The 17,349-nt window shown below is 36.8% G+C and overlaps 1 protein-coding gene and 1 pseudogene across 1 annotated transcript; one reads left to right on the forward strand and one right to left on the reverse strand.

Annotated features, from left to right (window-relative positions):
* Window positions 1–5,323: 5,323 nt before the first annotated feature.
* Window positions 5,324–15,341, reverse strand: LOC149202528 (reticulon-like protein B3 pseudogene; annotated as a pseudogene).
* Window positions 15,342–15,405: 64 nt separating this feature from the next.
* On the forward strand, window positions 15,406–15,963 carry LOC149202529 (RAF-like serine/threonine-protein kinase PRAF). The gene has a single exon (XM_089401619.1). The coding sequence runs from the start codon at window positions 15,406–15,408 to the stop codon at window positions 15,961–15,963; it is 558 nt and encodes a 185-aa protein (XP_089257745.1).
* Window positions 15,964–17,349: the final 1,386 nt, after the last annotated feature.

Genomic DNA, 17,349 nt, shown 5'->3' on the forward strand with positions numbered 1-17,349 from the left:
TTCTTCTTCCACTGATGATACAAAATCCCCTCTGGGAGTGCCTTTTGTCTTCTTCGATGTGTGTGGAAGCTATTGTATGCCTGGGATCAGTCTAACTACTTTCGCGAACTGGTGAGTGATGGGACAGACGAAGCGAAGGTGTTGATATGGAATATCATGTTCAATAATGGGAGGTGAGGAGTAACCAACTGCTGAGTTATGAGACAGGGAGTGCGAGTTACTGCCTTGACCAGATGGTTGATGAGTGAGTGTGAGGGGAATTTCAACCATGTACAACTGGTTTCCCTCTTCCTAGCTCGAGAAATGTTGACGGTATTGGACCCACCAACATTCAGGGGATCACCCTGGTATGAAGTCCCAACAATACCTCACACCATTTGGTGTGGGAGTCTAATTCGGTATGATGGCCCGGTTTCCATTGTCTTAAGGATTCGCCTCAACTCTTGCTTGTGAGCACATGAGAGTGGTTCTCTTTGTCTTCGATAAGTGAGGTTCACATGCCTGGTGAGTGTAAGTGTACTTGTGTCAATGGTTCTTTCACTATGAAGGGGAAAGGTGAAGGTGAGTTCCAGGTTCAAAGGGATCAGTCCCAACTCGGCTAGGAAAACACAACATAAAGGACATACACAGCTTTAGGCGGTGCAATCTACTCAGATGTGGTAGCCACAACATACAAGGTAAGATAACACGTACAACACTCACGGATTAGTCTAAGACGAGTGCGACAGTTGTTACAACAAGGTTCATGTGAAAGTTCTGTTAAATGTCTACAGAGCAGTCGACTAGACGAGATAGCATTAACAACATATAAAACACATTTCCATTAATATAATATGCATTACAAAAAATAAATCAGTTCAGATGTGGAACACATGGTTAAAGCAACATGCATTACAAGTGTTAAAGATCAGCATTACAACAAATACAATACATGTGTGAAAACGCATTGGCGTGTTGAAACGCTTCTGAATTAAGTGAAAGTTCTAAGACACATCGTTACACCATACATCACTAACCCTATTAGCGGGGCATTGGGGCCACTACTTACTCCTCAAAGAAAAAATTACAAACTCTCTTGGCTATGTGGGAGGAGTTGAGGTGAAATGTCCTTTTTTGTACAAATGAGGGGGGTGTTTATAGCCAAGGGTGAAACTGACCCTTGTGGTTGTTCGACTACCCTCATGACCATTCGACTTACATGACTCTATGTTCAACAAGTGGGTCTCTTGGACTTCCACGTTACATCACATTGATTGACAACAAGCCCATACTGGAAATGTGGGTAATATGACTCATGACTTGACTCGACATGACTTGACAAGACAATTTTGGTACATTCGTGGTGTTGTTGGAGTGCATGTTGAGCTACAGTGCTACTAAGTGATGGATGTCTTCATGGTGTATCATAGCTTCACCTCCGCATGGCGAAGTGCGCAGAGTATTTGACGGTCCTTAGTTCGCTTGATGAAGCTATATTATGTTGTTCCTTGCTTTCATGCTAAAAGGCTTGATAGGCTCACTTGTCGTGAAGGTGCATGTCCGTTGTGTTCATCTGCTTCGCATGCTTCATTCGTTCATCCGTTGGTGAACTTGGCCATCTGCATGTGCTCCCTTCGTTCATCCCATTCATCGTCTTGATATGTGTGTGGTCTAAAATGCGGATGCAAATTAGAGTTTAATTTAATGTCAACCCGGGAAGGTAAACTTAGAAGTGCTTATCTAAAATATATAGATCTAGAAAGATTCCTAATTTGTCCAAGATCTTAAAGTCCCCTTACAGGAACATATTCATTAAGATCTCTTTCAATAACTAATGAAGCCTAGATCTAACAATTGTTTGAGATCTATGATTCTCTTACAAGAACATATTCTACAAGATCTCTTCCAAAATTAGATCATCTAATTAGAACTTAAAAGCGGAAATGAAGTAAACCTAGATCTAATCATTGTATGAGATCTTATGGTTCTTTTACAAAAACATTTTCAAATAAGATCCTTCCAATATTAGAACATTTAATAAAACTTGAAAGCTGAAATCAAACAAAAACATAAAGTAAATTATAAACAAATAAGCATGCAAGTGAGGCCATGGGGGCCCTCCATAACTCCACAAGCACACCACTTCAATGGAGACTCAGATGTAGAAGCAAAATTGAAGTATGATCCTTTATTTCAAAATCTCCATTACAAACCAACTCTAAGATTACAACTCTAAGCTTCTAAGATTACAAACTCCAAAATTCTAAGATTACAAAAACTTCAAGATTATAAATGGAGGAGATTGTACTCCTATTTATACAATGGGATGAGTAACAAACTCATAATGATCATCCACTAATCTCTCTTCAGTTCCATAAATCTCGCAACCATTTTTAACTACTTTCCCATTATTACAAAATATGATCCCTTTGAATCCTCCACAAATCTCTCACATATCTTGGATAAGATATGCCAACCAAATCCTCCATGATCTTCTCCTTAGGAATTGGATAAGATATGCCAACCAAATCCTCCATGATTTTCTCCTTAGGAATAGGATAAGATATGCCAACCAAATTGTCCATGATTTTCTCCTTGGGAATAGGCTTGCATAATTATCTCCTTAATATAGTGGAGGAGATATGGATAAGTCTCTTGGAATTAATTCTTCACATATTTCCTACACATCACAAAACTCACATATTCTTGAGATATATAAAAATATGTATATTTTCTAATATTTAATCATAAATTCACTTGTAATACAAAACTGAATAAAATGGAAAATAAGAAGGTGAAACCCAAATGTATTTATGAAATTGATATGATAAAAGGTTAATGGGATGATGAAATGTAAGGAATAGTGAAGAAAAAGGTGGATGAAAATATGACATTTCTGAGTCCCAACATCCTCCCCAACTGAACTTGTTGCATGTCCTCATGCAACCATGCATGGGTCTCTTTAAGAACATTTGGCATCTTGAACAACTTTGGCTTTACATGATGATGTCTTTAATAATGAATGTTTCCAAGATATGTGAAAGACATGAGTAACAATTTACATTTTCTTATGGTTGGTTCTTGTGTGACAACCATGAATACAAAGAATGTTGGTTCTTGTGTTAACAACATTCATTCCATTTTATGTTATCTTTTCTTCAATAACAATGTAAACACTCACTGGAAATCATAAGCTAACAATGTGCATAAGAAAGCCCTTTTGTAATATTAATGAAGCATGCCAATATTACGTATGAAGCAAAGTGCAACGAAGTATCATTGGAAAATAAATGTTGGTGAATGGTAAATGAGAAAAAATGGAGTGATAGTGGTGAAGAAATGGAATCATGGAAGTGAATATGTAGTGTGGTGAAGAAATGGTATCATGGAAGTGAATATAGTTCTTCCCCCCCTCAACTAAATTGGTTGCATGTCCTCATGCAACTTGACATGGCTCATGAAAAGAAATGTAGCATGGTGAGGGAATTTTCCAAAATATTCAAGTTAGCATATAAGGAATTGCATGATTAAAGATTAGAAAACAACATACCTCTACTTACCCAGGAATGATGAACTATGCAAGAGGAATGTAGTTGTTTCTGCTGCTGGATCAGGAAAATGTGATTGATGTTGTTGTTACTGGATCTTAGGAAATGAAGGAATCTGAACTGCTGATGCTGAATCATGGAAAAGATAAATGTTGAAAGTGGAACTGTGGTACTCTCATAGATCAGAATTCATGTTGCTGTAACTGCTGAGGGAGTTGTGAAAAAGTGTATAGTCTTCACCTGCAACTAAACTTCTTGGTACAATCCTAATCATGCGAAAGAATGTGTCGATGTCGAGCATGAATAGAAATCATTGGATTACTAGCCATTGATGTACGTCGTTAACCAATGCGAGGCAACTCACCATTGATGTCAATGAGTGCGAAGGTACCTGAGTACATCTTGCGAAGTGCGAATGGATGTGTTGAGGTCGAGCCACTTGCAAGATCTGAAGATCAAGGGACATTGATGTATTCCCATGATCTTCAGCGAGAGAACTTGCCATTAAGGCATGCAAGCCTCTAGGTACTCAAAAATAACTCTAGTCTATTTCCTAGATAAGGTGTTGATGTCGATGGGGAAAGACTTGTTGAAAGGTGGGCCTTAAGGAATCCCACATCAGTCAATGTGAGTTTGTACAAAAAGATTTGGTAGGACTATAAATGGAAAGAACTCACGGACACGCTGTGTGGATTAGCATGGCGAGGAAAACAAGGCAATGTAATCATGGAAAGGGAATGATTTTTATTCAAAAGGAAGTAATCATGATGCAAAAGGATCGTTGTGTAGTGGAAAATTTCATGATATGTGCAGCGAAGAATTAGCTCCTTCAAGCGTCCAAAAATGGATGTAAGGAAATGCATGGTGTATGAAGATGAACTCTTGCTGTGAAAAATGGATATGGAAATGTCATGCTTTATGGATTTACAATTGGTGGAATTCAAAATCTGCTTCAAAAGGGAGGTGCAAAGTGGTGGTTGTGGAGTTGGATTTGTCTTTAGAATTTTTAATGAATTGTAGTCTTTGGAAGACCAATTGTCGTCACAATGTAATCTCCTTATGAACACTTGATTATCCTGTAACCTGTAAAAAAACTTGGCAGAAAGAAAACATAAGTGTGTTCAAGAAGAAATGGCCATTTCCTTCATGATTCTTATGCAAAAATTTCATACCAAATAAAACATATTAAGGACAATCAAAGTGTTGAAATTGACTTAATCATGATATTAAAATCAATCCATTCTTAAAATAACCATGAAAAGTAATACGCCCTGTTTGGGTCAGATGAAATATACTCGGCAAAAAGATTGGCATTAGAAAGATCTGTTGTGGTCTGCATATGAGTATGTGATATAAAAGCATGCAACAGAAATATGTTATGCCAAGTTGAAGTTATTGAAACAAGATAATCATCATTTATAGAATCCTCCAAATGCTTGATAAATCGATCCTCAAAATTTGTTTCCAAGTGTTCCATTTTTTTATTTTCAAACCTGCATGAATTTTGTGATTTTTTTTTTTAGGTTTTTTTTTTTATATATATATATATATTAAAAAAACAAAAGAATGAAAGTCAATTTTTTTTTTAATAACAAAATTTAAAATATATATATATATATATATACATATATATATATATATATAATAAAGAAATCAACAAAAAAAAACAAATTCTATTAAAAAGTAATATAGAAAATTTCTAAAAATAAACTAACACTAAAATGGATTACTTTTCTTTTCCCAATATCCTAAAAAAAACACACAAAATCCTCTAGAATCAATAAAAAATCTGGCTTTTATGTAACTTTGAATTCCTCTGCATTGTCTACAGTAAAATTCAAAAAAGAAAAACAAGGCCTTGGCATCTGGGTTGTTGAAGAATTTGATAACATGAGAATGACTTTCAGGGTCCTTAGTGCATCAACCTGATCTTCATATTTTTCATAAAGCACAGGCACTGTATGCGCAAAAACAAATGCAACATAGAAGAGAGTAAAAAAAAATTAGTCCAGCTGCCAACCACAGAAAGAAGCCAGAGACCTGCAACAACCATAAGAAACTTTTTCAAATCTCTCCCAGATGCAACATCGTGTATAAAAGCACACAAGCGGTTGATTTCAAATCTGACAGCAGAAGCGACATCCTGAAATAGTTGTTGAGAAAATGATATCTAAGGGATACACACCAGTTGTTTGTTAATAAAGGCTGATGCGTTGGACCAGACGAATAAGATGGTGAGGCCAAGTATGAGAACATGGAAAATAAGTGTCAATAGATGATAACCAAGCCACTCAAATAGGAGCCAGATGACAGTAGCACCGACAAGAACACCTGAGGTTTGCTTGTTCCTCCATAGTATTACATCCACAGGATTTGCCTCCTCCGAACGGTGAATGGACGGGCTTCTCGCAGCCAAAGAGACGTTGTATTGAAGATGCAATTTTGCATCTAAAAGAATAGAATTCAAGGTTCTTAGTCTTGGATACTACTGGCCATCTATTTTTAAGGATTCCAAGAAGTATGTGAAGAGTTTTGATAGCTGTCAAAGAATGGGCAGGCCAACAGCTACAGATGAAATGCCACTTCAGCCTCAAGTACACTTAGAGCCATTTGAAAAATGGGCTCTAGACTTCATAGGACCCATCAGTCCAACTTCTAAAGGTAAAAAGTACATCTTAGTATGTACTGATTACGTGACAAAATGGGCTGAAGCCAAAGCACTAGTCCGGGCAACTGAACAGACAGTGGTAAACTTCCTTTTTGAAGAAATTTTTGTAAGGTATGGAGTACCAAGGGAGATAGTGACCAATCAAGGTACTCAGTGTACCTCAAAGCTAGTCAAAGACATCATAGAAAAATATAAAATCAAGCACAGGAAAAGTACACCTTACCATCCACAGGCCAATGGCCAGGTGGAATCTACCAATAAAACATTGGAAGGAATTATCACTAAGACAGTAGCAATGAATAGAAAGAATTGGGAAGAGAAGCTCAAAGATGCACTCTGGGCTTACAGAATCACGTGGAAGAACACTACAGGATTTACACCATATCAGTTGGTGTATGGCAAAGAGGTAATGCTTCCTATTGAATTTCAAATACACAGTTATAAGATGGATGCAGATTTAGGAATTGATCTCAATGAATCCCAACAAGAGAGGATTCAGCAATTGAACCAGCTAGATTAAATGAGGCAGCAAGCAGAGGAGACAACACTCCTAATGCAGAAACAAAGGAAGCAGTGGCATGATGCACACATAAAAAAGAAACAGTTCAAAGAAGGAGATTGGGCTTTACTCTTTGACTCTAAATTCAGAGATCATAAAGCCAAATTTACCACACATTGGATGGGCCCATATGAAATAGTTAAAGTTTATGAAAATGGATCAGTCAAGCTTACTACCATTGATGGAGAAGGAAACCCCTTTCTTGTCAATGGCCATAGGATGAAACTCTAATATAAGCCCATCAGCAAGGAGGATTTTCTTCAAACTGTATCTCAGCAAAGGGAGGTTGAGATATTGCAGCCTTCAGCTGTGATTTCTCTACCTTAGTTCATTTCATTTCATTTTTACTAAAAAAATAAAAAAAATAAAATGAAATAAATAAAAGAAAAAATAAAAATAAATAAATAATAATGGTTTTGATGTGAAAACCAGACTCTGGCACACTCTAACCCAGAATTCCTACTTGAAAACCAATCCTTTGGCTGGTAAGAATTCCTTGTTCTATTTGTTTACTGTTTGATTCATTGTTTCAATAATGACTTGAGGACAAGTCACAGCTTTCGTGGGGGAGAAGCATCAACATTTTGTTTTCCTTATCTCATCTCCTCATTTGTAAATCTTCAAAGAATTTGTTTCAGCACTTCAGTATTTCAATAAAGGAGTTGTTTTTGTTTTTGTTCTAATCAGAGGGACCTGTTCAAGCAATATGCAGTGGGACCTATTCAAAAGACTATGTTACCAGTACCAATATTAGAGGGACCTGTTCAACAAACATCAAAGGGACCTGTTAAAGACTGCATTCAAGATACATCAGGCTACTTCAACAAAGTTTCAACAGAGTTTCAAAGGTTGCTCATCATCAAGGCTACATCAACACCAAGGATCAAGGAAGTTGCACAAACATTCTTCAGATTTCAGAGGGACCTGTTATATCCAATTTCATCTCAAAAGGGACCTGTTATGGACAGTGAAGATCAGTCCTACCTGTAATGAAGATCAGTCCTACCTGTGCATGCCAACTCAACTTTTGGTCAACCAACAAGTGTAATGTATTGTTGTAATTTTTATTTTTAACATTTAAAATTCTTGAATTATTTTAGTGTTAAATATGATGATTATGATTGCTTGTTATCAATTTCACACACCCCTATACCCATCACCCTTGTAACATTCCTAACTACTCAACTCTGCTATCATTTCCCAACACACTTTAGCCTATTACCATATTCCTCCTACGATTTTTAAATCTTTTTCCTACACCACCCTTCAAACCTTGTCATTAACTCCTCATTTTTGAATCGGCCATCAAACCTTGTCATCGATCCATCATCTTTCCAATCGGCCAAGCACCAACAAGTAATGGACAAGTGGTGAATCATTGGAAAGACAAGTGTTCAATGATTTCATTCATTTTTGAATCGGCCAAGTTATAAAACGATTGTTTGACCCAAGTCGACTCATGCAACATCTATCCGTTATCATCACTCCAACACTCCTTACATGTATATGGCGTTCTCATGATTGTACCTATGCAAACCAGTACAGCTCCTCTGTCTTTATGATGTGAATGCGCTCTGCATTATCATTATAGTAATTTGGGTAAGGTCGGTTGTTAAGTTTCATTTCATAAAACTCTCAGTTCGTAAAGGGCGTTACCATATTAGTGATTCAAACTCTGTGATTTCAAAGAAGGCCGAGACAGCAGGCGCTACAAAGGGAGAGCATAGTAAATAGGCTCACCACGAGTTTCTACCTCCGCCCATAATCCGAGGACGTGAATCCGGTCGCTGCCCAAGCAATTGAAGAAGGAGACCCCGAGAACCGAGGGCGCTACCAGGTCGGTTAAGTGGAGCGCAGAACAGAGGTAACAAATCGAGAGACCCTTGTTGAATTGTTGAGCATAAACAAAAAGGGTTAGAACAGGAGTTTCTTTTTCAAAATGACCAATAGAGCAGAGCCTGAGACATTTGATAGTTCCCAATATCATGATGACTGTATTACGATTTTAAGGGAAAAGCAATGGTTATCCTTCCTAGAGAAATTTAATGGGAACAATGAAGAAGTGACTAAGCAGTTTGCATTCACATTTAATGGAGAGAAAGCATTGATAGGCAACTTCTCTTTTAGGATTTTAGAGGATACCATAGAACAAACCTTGGGAATCAGTCTAGAAGGGGAAAATTATTTCAAAACAAAACAATAAGGAAAAATCATGGACTTAGTTTATGTATAGGTCAAGTGTTTCCTCTGTCAACTGGAAAAAGGGTGTCCCTAGAAGCTGGCTGATGCACCCATGGGATGAAATGGTGTACATTATTCAGAAATTTGTTACGTGTGAAGGTCATTACAACATAGTATATCTATATCACATCAAAATCCTATTGCACTTAAAAGGTCAATGCACCATCAGTCTACAATATTTCCTCTTACAGAGTTTGACTAAGATTTCAAAAACTCTTCAGAAACAAAAGGGTAATGAAGATAAAAGTTTGTATCATTTTGGGTTGATTAAAATTCTAATTGAATTTGAAGTGCAAAGGAGGGGAAAAACATGGAAAGAATTTTTGGTTGCTAATCAAATCAAAGATGGCGAAGATGAACAGGAACAACAAGAGCACTCAGAGTTTATGCTTGATATTGATGACGAAATCCCTGAGCGCAAGTCAAGAAATGTTCCTCCACACAGCAGTAGTGTAAGGACAAGAAGGATGAGGCAAGAAGCTGCGCAGAAAATTGAGCAAGACAAAATCTTCACTACATATACAAGAAGATCAAGGAGAATACAAAAAACCCAAACACAAGATCAACTAGAGTCAAATGCAGATGCACCAATGGACATTGAGAGCGGTGCTCATTCACAGCTAGGATCGGAAGCAGAAATGGAAGTCGAGAGTAACAATGGACAAGGGAAAGAGCCAGCACCTGCAAACAAGAAACAAAGGAGGTTAGAAAAACAAATTGAAAAGCTAAAAGAGGAATTGATGGAGGCAAACATGCTAGAGAAGGTCATCAAGAAGGAGAATGAAATGTTGAGAGCTCAGAGCAAGAAGACTCAGCAGAAAAATGAGAAGCTAAAGGAGCAAATCAAAGAACTTAAGACTGAACAAACCGACATTTGCAAATGGGCAACCAAATGGTATACTCAAAAGAAAGCTCTCAAAGAAAAATACAAGAATATGAAACATGAGCTCCATGTCCAGAAGAATGCCCAAGCTCAGAAGAATATAGATGCATTGCTACAAGCGGCAGAGGCACAAGCAGGAACAAAGTATAAAGGGAGCACATCAGGATTAGCATGAGGACATGCTAAATCATTGAGCTTGGGGGGGATGTTGGTACCATTTCATTGCCATCCTTTTCTTCTAGAAATCCACCATTTGTCTATATTTTTCTCCCATAAACCCCTCATAGTCCATTGAAATTGATTAATCAAAGCATTATAGTTGTTATTTTACATTAAATTTAATTTGTGAATTTTTATGTTAAAAATTAGAAATTTTCAACAAAATTACAGGATGTCATGACTTCTTGTAAATGGTTTATGATGTGACATGTGGCATGGCAGGAAAATCAAAACAAAGGATAGGAACATGATATCGAATGTACATACATGGTGAAAGATCTATTCAACAACGAATCTAAAGCTCCTGGATACATGGTCAATGCTGGTCAAACCCATTCTTTTTGGTCACAAAGGCAACAAAAAGCCAGAGTTGCCTAAACTGATTTTGTTTTGCTTTGGAAATCAGTTAAGATTAGAAAAGACAAAAATCACCTTTCTTGTAAAAGCAGAAACATCTGCATGATAATGTATGTACATCCGATTATAGACTAGAAGGGAAAGTTAGTGAACGAGGATAGGAGACAAGCAGATAAAAGGACTGCGTATTGTATTGTCCAGAACGTTGTTGTTCTTGTGTATTGTTTCCAGAACATTTCTCTTGCATGTGATTTGATTTCCAGAACTTAATTACAGGCATCGTTTTACCATTACAGTGCTTATGCGTTAACGTTTTCATCACTTGAAGTTTCCTAAGTGTGCCATTGAAGTGTGGACGGGCCCTACGTGGAGATTGGTATACTTTTATTTTCATTTCCATAGCATTTTCGAATCTAAATAGTGTTGAATAATGTTTAATGTTATTTTCTTTCCTGTGAGTTTATTGATTCGATTAGAAGTTCTTGCAAGTATTATTCATGGTGATAGTTTGAGAATTTGATTGCTAGATTATTGAACAATATTTTGTAAAAGATTTGATCAACCATTGAATTTCAAAGTATCTCTGTGGACTCTGTTTTCATGCATCTAAGTTTTAATGTGCTTAAAAGATTTTTTGGTTTTCATGAATGCTTAGTGTGTTAGCTAGAAATAGCTTTTGTGAATGATATCCTTGTAAGAGGGTTGAAAACTCAGACTAGTAACACGCTGTTTCTTTATAACAGTTAATTAAATTAGATTATCTGAGTGCTAAAGTGTGAGAGGAAACATATTTCAATCTCCTGTAAAGGAGTGCAGCCTGTCACAGTAAACACTTAGTTAGGTAGATGAGATCCTTTTAGGTCTATAGACTTTAGACACGTGCCTCTAAGTTTACCTACCTTGGTTGATATTAAATCTAGTCTAATCTAGCACCCTAGATTGGCCACTACATAAATGTTGGGTGAAAATATTATCGTTTAATTCTATTGTAGTATTTGCCCAAATATTTAATTTGTCAATCCGAGGTTCGTAGGCTTACGAGACACATGCACTATATATGCAAGACTGAAGTGGAACTAATCTAATCTAATCTAAATTACTAAAATCAAATTAATCTAAGACGGCATTGAAACATTAACTATGAAAGCAGGAAATTGCATAAAGGAAAAGCAATACAACATGTGAAGAATTGAATGACAAACAACATATGTGAGTTCACAACAATAAAACTATCTCAAATTATATTACAAGAATCAAATTATAAATCATGAAAGCATAAAGATGAAAAACTAAGAATTCATTTCCACAATTCATTCTTCCTTATTAAAATGAAGAGAGAGCGCTCTCTTATATACATGAGGAAGATAACCTTCTCATAATTACATATCCAATATTCTCTCAAGCACTCTCAACTAATTTCCCATTATTACAAAATATCATCCCACAAATCTCTCAAGCATTTTTAACTACTTTCCCATTATTACAAAATATGATCCCTTTGAATCCTCCATAAATCTCTCACATATCTTGGATAAGATATGCCAACCAAATCCTCCATGATTTTCTCCTTAGGAATTGGATATGATATGCCAACCAAATCCTCCAGGATATTCTCCTTAGGAATTGGATTGCATAATTATCTCCTTAATATGGTGGAGGAGATATTAATTCTTCACATGTTTCCTACACATCACAAAACTCACATATTCTTGAGATATATATATAAATATGTATATTTTCTAATATTTAACCATAAATTCACTTGTAATACAAAAATGAATAAAATGGAAAATAAGAAGGTGAAACCCAAATGTATGTATGAAAATGATATGATAAAAGGTTAATGGGATGATGAAATGTAAGGAATAGTGAAGAAAAAGGTGGATGAAAATATGAAATTTCTGAGTCCCAACATCCTCCCCAACTGAACATGTTGCATGCCCTCATGCAACCATACATGGGTCTCTTTAAGAACATTCGGCATTTTGAACTTTGGCTTTACATGATGATGTCTTTTAATAATGAATGTTTCCAGGATATGTGAAAGACATGAGTAACAATTTACATTTTCTTATGGTTGGTTCTTGGGTGACAACCATGAATACAAAGAATGTTGGTTCTTGTGTTAACAACATTCATTTCATTTTCTGTTCTCTTTTCTTCAATAATAATGTAAACGCTCACTGGAAATCATAATGTGCATAAGAAAGCCTGTTTGTAATATTAATGAAGCATTCCAATATTGTGTATGAAGCAAAGTGCAACAAAGTATCATTGGAAAATAAATGTTGGTGAATGGTAAATGGAGTGACAGTGGTGAAGAAATGGAATCATGGAAGTGAATATGTAGTGAATATAGTTCTCCCCTCCCCAACTGAATTGGTTGCATGTTCTCATGCAACTTGACATGGCTCATGAAAGGAAATGTAGCATGGTGAGGGAATTTTCCAAAATATTCAAGTTAGCATAGAAGGAATTGCATGATTAAAGATTAGAAAACAACATACCTCTACTTACCCAAGAATGATGAATTATGCAATAAGAATGTAACTGCTGCTGTTGCTGGATCAGGAAAATGTGACGGATGTTGTTGTAACTGGATCCTAGGAATCTGAAATGCTGATGTTGAATCATGGAAAAGATAAATGCTGAAAGTGGAGTTGTGGTACTCTCATAGTTCAGAATTCATGCTGTTATAACTGCTGAGGGAGTCGTGAAAAAGTGTATGGTCTTCACCCGCTACAAACCCGATGGTGCAATTCTAAACATGCGAATGAATGTGTCGATGTCGAGCAAGAATAGAAATCATTGGATTACCGGCCATTGATATATGTCATTAACCAATGCGAGGCAACTCACCATTGATGTCAATGAGTGCCAAGGTACCGGAGTACATCTTGCGAAGTGCGAATGGATGTGTTGAGGTCGAGCCACTTGCAAGATCTGAAGATCAAGGGACATTGATGTATTCCCATGATCATCAGCGAGAGAGATTGTCATTAAGGCATACAAGTCTTAAGGTACTCAAAAGGAACTCTAATCTATTTCCCAGATAAGGTGCTGATGTCGATGGGGCAAGACTTGTTGAAAGGTGGGCCTTAAGTAATCCCACATCAGTCAACGTGAGTTTGTACAAAAGATTTGGTAGGACTACAAAGGGAAAGAACTCATGGACAAGCAGTGTGGATCAACATGGTGAGGAAATCAAGGCAATGCAATCATGGAAAGGGAATGAGTTTTATTCAAAAGGAAAACTAGAAGGCAAAAATAACTGAAAAGGATAAAGGAATGTATGAGATTCAAAAAAATAGGCGTGCATGAAGTCGTGAAAGATAAGGTAATGGAAGATGGGCTGCAACACCAGGATGGTCTAAGCATTTGGAAGGAAAAAGGTGAGTAATAATGACGCAAAAATATTTTTGTGTAGTGGAAAATGTCATGATATGTGCAGTGAAGAATTAGTTCCTTCAAGCGTCAATGATGCATGTTTCATTGTGATTTCGAAAAATCACTTTTGCATTAGATTGTCTTCACTCTGAAAAACTTAGCACCATTCCTGCATAAAAATTGTCACCTTCGTGTGCCATCTTCATCGATCATTCCTGTATGAAGTGACTCAAAAATAAATTAGCTCATTTTCAAGAATTTATGAAATGTCCATTTTGTTTAATTATTTTTCGAAGTTACACTAATTGTGGATGAAAAGGGTGTCGCATCGTAATATTGAGCTTTCTGCATAAGCTTCTCTTTGACCTACACATAACACCAATCTCATTTCACTTGTTAGTATATGCATCCTAACTTTTGCCCACAAATTCACAAAAAAATCCAACATACTTTTATTTCCCCCCAACTAGAAATATTGCATGTCCCCATGCAATGTACTCATTGATTGTGCAATACTTTTTCAAAATGTTTTTATTGGTTTGCAGGAAAATTGATTTAAAACATTTGAAAAGGCGTTGTATTTGTTAGGGAACAAGTAGTGAGTTTATGAATGAGGGCAATTTTTTTTTTTTTTTTATTATTATTATTATTATTATTAGAACGCCAAACATATATTTTGCTACTTATTCCAAGTTAAATGAAAACAACTTCCAATTAGAAGCATTGTTATCTGAAACGAGGTTTAAATACCTCGGATCATCATTCTAATAAAACTAAAATAGCAACTGAAAACAATTCCAATGTCAAAACGAATCCATGCATTCATTCTCTTCAACACATCATAGGATATGCAGAATGAATGAGAAAGAAAATGTCAAACGCGCTTAACAACCCACTAACATGAAATTCAAATGAAAACATCTCATCTCTGGGGTCTATCTTTTCACTGAGGATGGATGGATAGCAGGTGGTCATAAATCAATACTTATAGTCCTTGACATGAAGGCTCTCAAAAACACCATTTCCTTTAGCGGAATCACCTGCATACTTGCCCAAAGTGGCATCAGAATTGGCCTTGCATCGAGATAACAAGGCAGCCTGAGCCGCAAGAATATTCTCATCCTTTCAAGCTGATGTCTTCAAAGTGCTGGCTTGAAGAGCCCGGCCAAAGGAGAATGACAAAGTCCAGGGCTTCTTGGTCTATAGCTTGATATGATTAAGCCTGCTTGACGCTATTCGAATGTCTCTCTGTATCAGTCATGCTACCATAAAGTCTAGATTGGGTTTCCCATTGCTTGAAAATCAAGGTTGCCCTTCAAGCTGAAAATGGTATTTGACATTATTAGATTGAGTAGTAGCGCCCTGTTTTGTACTTGACATCACCCCAACTCCTGTGGTATATAAAAAGATTTATATGGGTGAAGTGAGGAGAATGGACATGAATCCTTACGAGATGGATACCGAGTATCCGGACTCTCTGAGCTCTTCGTCACGGTCCATGGAAACTGATTCAAAATAGAGGTGGGACACCGCCGATTCGACTGGTGGTTCCCGGGTCCGACTGATGTGCAGTTATGGTGGCAAAATCCTACCCTGCCCCCATGACAATCAGCTTTCATATGTGGGCGGAGATACCTGGATTTCTTGTTGTGGATTGCAACATCAGATTCTCGAACATGATTGGGAAGCTTTCAATATTTGGGGAAACAGTGTGTCGTTCAAGTATCAGTTGCCCAATGAGGATCTGGATGCTCTGGTTTCTGTTACCAATGATGAAGATATGGAGAAGATGATGGTGGAGTATGATAGATTGCAGAAAATGGGTTACAGGTTTTCAAGGCTGAGGCTCTTTGTGTCTACTAATAAGCCCGATGGAGCTTCTTCGCAGAGCAGCATGGGGTCTCTAATGGAGGAAACGAAGCGAGAGAATTGGTTCACGGATTTCCTGAATGTTGGACCGGTTAGTAGAGTCGAGACTGTCTCGCAGGGTGGACCTTGGATGAATAATATGCCCGACTATTTGTTTGGGCTTGAAGGAAATGCAGTGGACAATGATCAGAGCTCGGCTCAGAGAAATTTTGTGCCTGATCAACCAAATTCTAAGGCGGGACAGGATCTGTAGCTGGGAAGAGATTCACAGCAGCCACCAGAGGCTCAGTCAGCCCCGAATTCTCCTATCATCGGATATTCATCTGTTGATTCCATAGAAGGATAGAGGTTATAACAAACAAAGAATTGCTCGGTTGAGTCTTCTTATAGCCACGGAGGACGAATTCATCATCAATTAGAAGTCTTTCTTTTCAGAATCAAAATTTTCACGCAGATCAATTGATCAGGACACGACTCTGAGGAAGATATAAACTGATTGTCAAGATGTTCAAGAATACTTTCCAATCTGGTTTTCTTTCAATCCTCTACAGCCTTAGGAGAAAACCATTACAACGGCGCCAAGATGTGTGGTCTAAAATGCGGATGCAAATTAGAGTTTAATTTAATGTCAACCCGGGAAGGTAAACTTAGAAGTGCTTAACTAAAATATATAGATCTAGAAAGATTCCTAATTTGTCCAAGATCTTAAAGTCCCCTTACAGGGACATATTCATTAAGATCTCTTTCACTAACTAATCAAGCCTAGATCTAACAATTGTTTGAGATCTATGATTCTCTTACAAGAACATATTCTACAAGATCTCTTCCAAAATTAGATCATCTAATTAGAACTTAAAAGCGGAAATGAAGTAAACCTAGATCTAATCATTGTATAAGATCTTATGGTTCTTTTACAAAAACACTTTCAAATAAGATCCTTCCAATATTAGAACATTTAATAAAACTTGAAAGCTGAAATCAAACAAAAACATACAGTAAATTATAAACAACTAAGCATGCAAGTGAGGCCATGGGGGCCCTCCATAACTCCACAAGCACACCACTTCAATGGAAACTCAGATGTAGAAGCAAAATTGAAGTATGATCCTTTATTTCAAAATCTCCATTACAAACCAACTCTAAGATTACACTCTAAGCTTCTAAGATTACATACTCCAAAATTCTAAGATTACAAAAACTTCCAGATTACAAATGGAGGAGATTGTACTCCTATTTATACAATGGGATGAGTAACAAACTCATAATGATCATCCACTAATCTCTCTTTAGTTCCATAAATCTCGCAACCATTTTTAACTACTTTCCCATTATTACAAAATATGATCCCTTTGAATCGTCCACAAATCTCTCACATATCTTGGATAAGATATGCCAACCAAATCCTCCATGATCTTCTCCTTAGGAATTGGATAAGATATGCCAACCAAATCCTCCATGATTTTCTCCTTAGGAATAGGATAAGATATGCCAACCAAATTCTCCATGATTTTCTCCTTAGGAATAGGCTTGCATAATTATCTCCTTAATATAGTGGAGGAGATATGGATAAGTCTCTTGGAATTAATTCTTCACATATTTCCTAAACATCACAAAACTCACATATTATTGAGATATATAA

Source organism: Pinus tabuliformis, chromosome 2_1 (assembly GCF_031772625.1).
Source record: "Pinus tabuliformis cultivar Carrire ecotype Pingquan chromosome 2_1, CPIR1, whole genome shotgun sequence".
NCBI lineage: Eukaryota > Viridiplantae > Streptophyta > Pinopsida > Pinales > Pinaceae > Pinus > Pinus tabuliformis.

Coding starts and splice junctions, on each gene's coding strand:
- LOC149202529 (XM_089401619.1), top strand. CDS start 15,406: ATGTGCAGTTATGGTGGCAAAATCCTACCCTGCCCCCATGACAATCAG.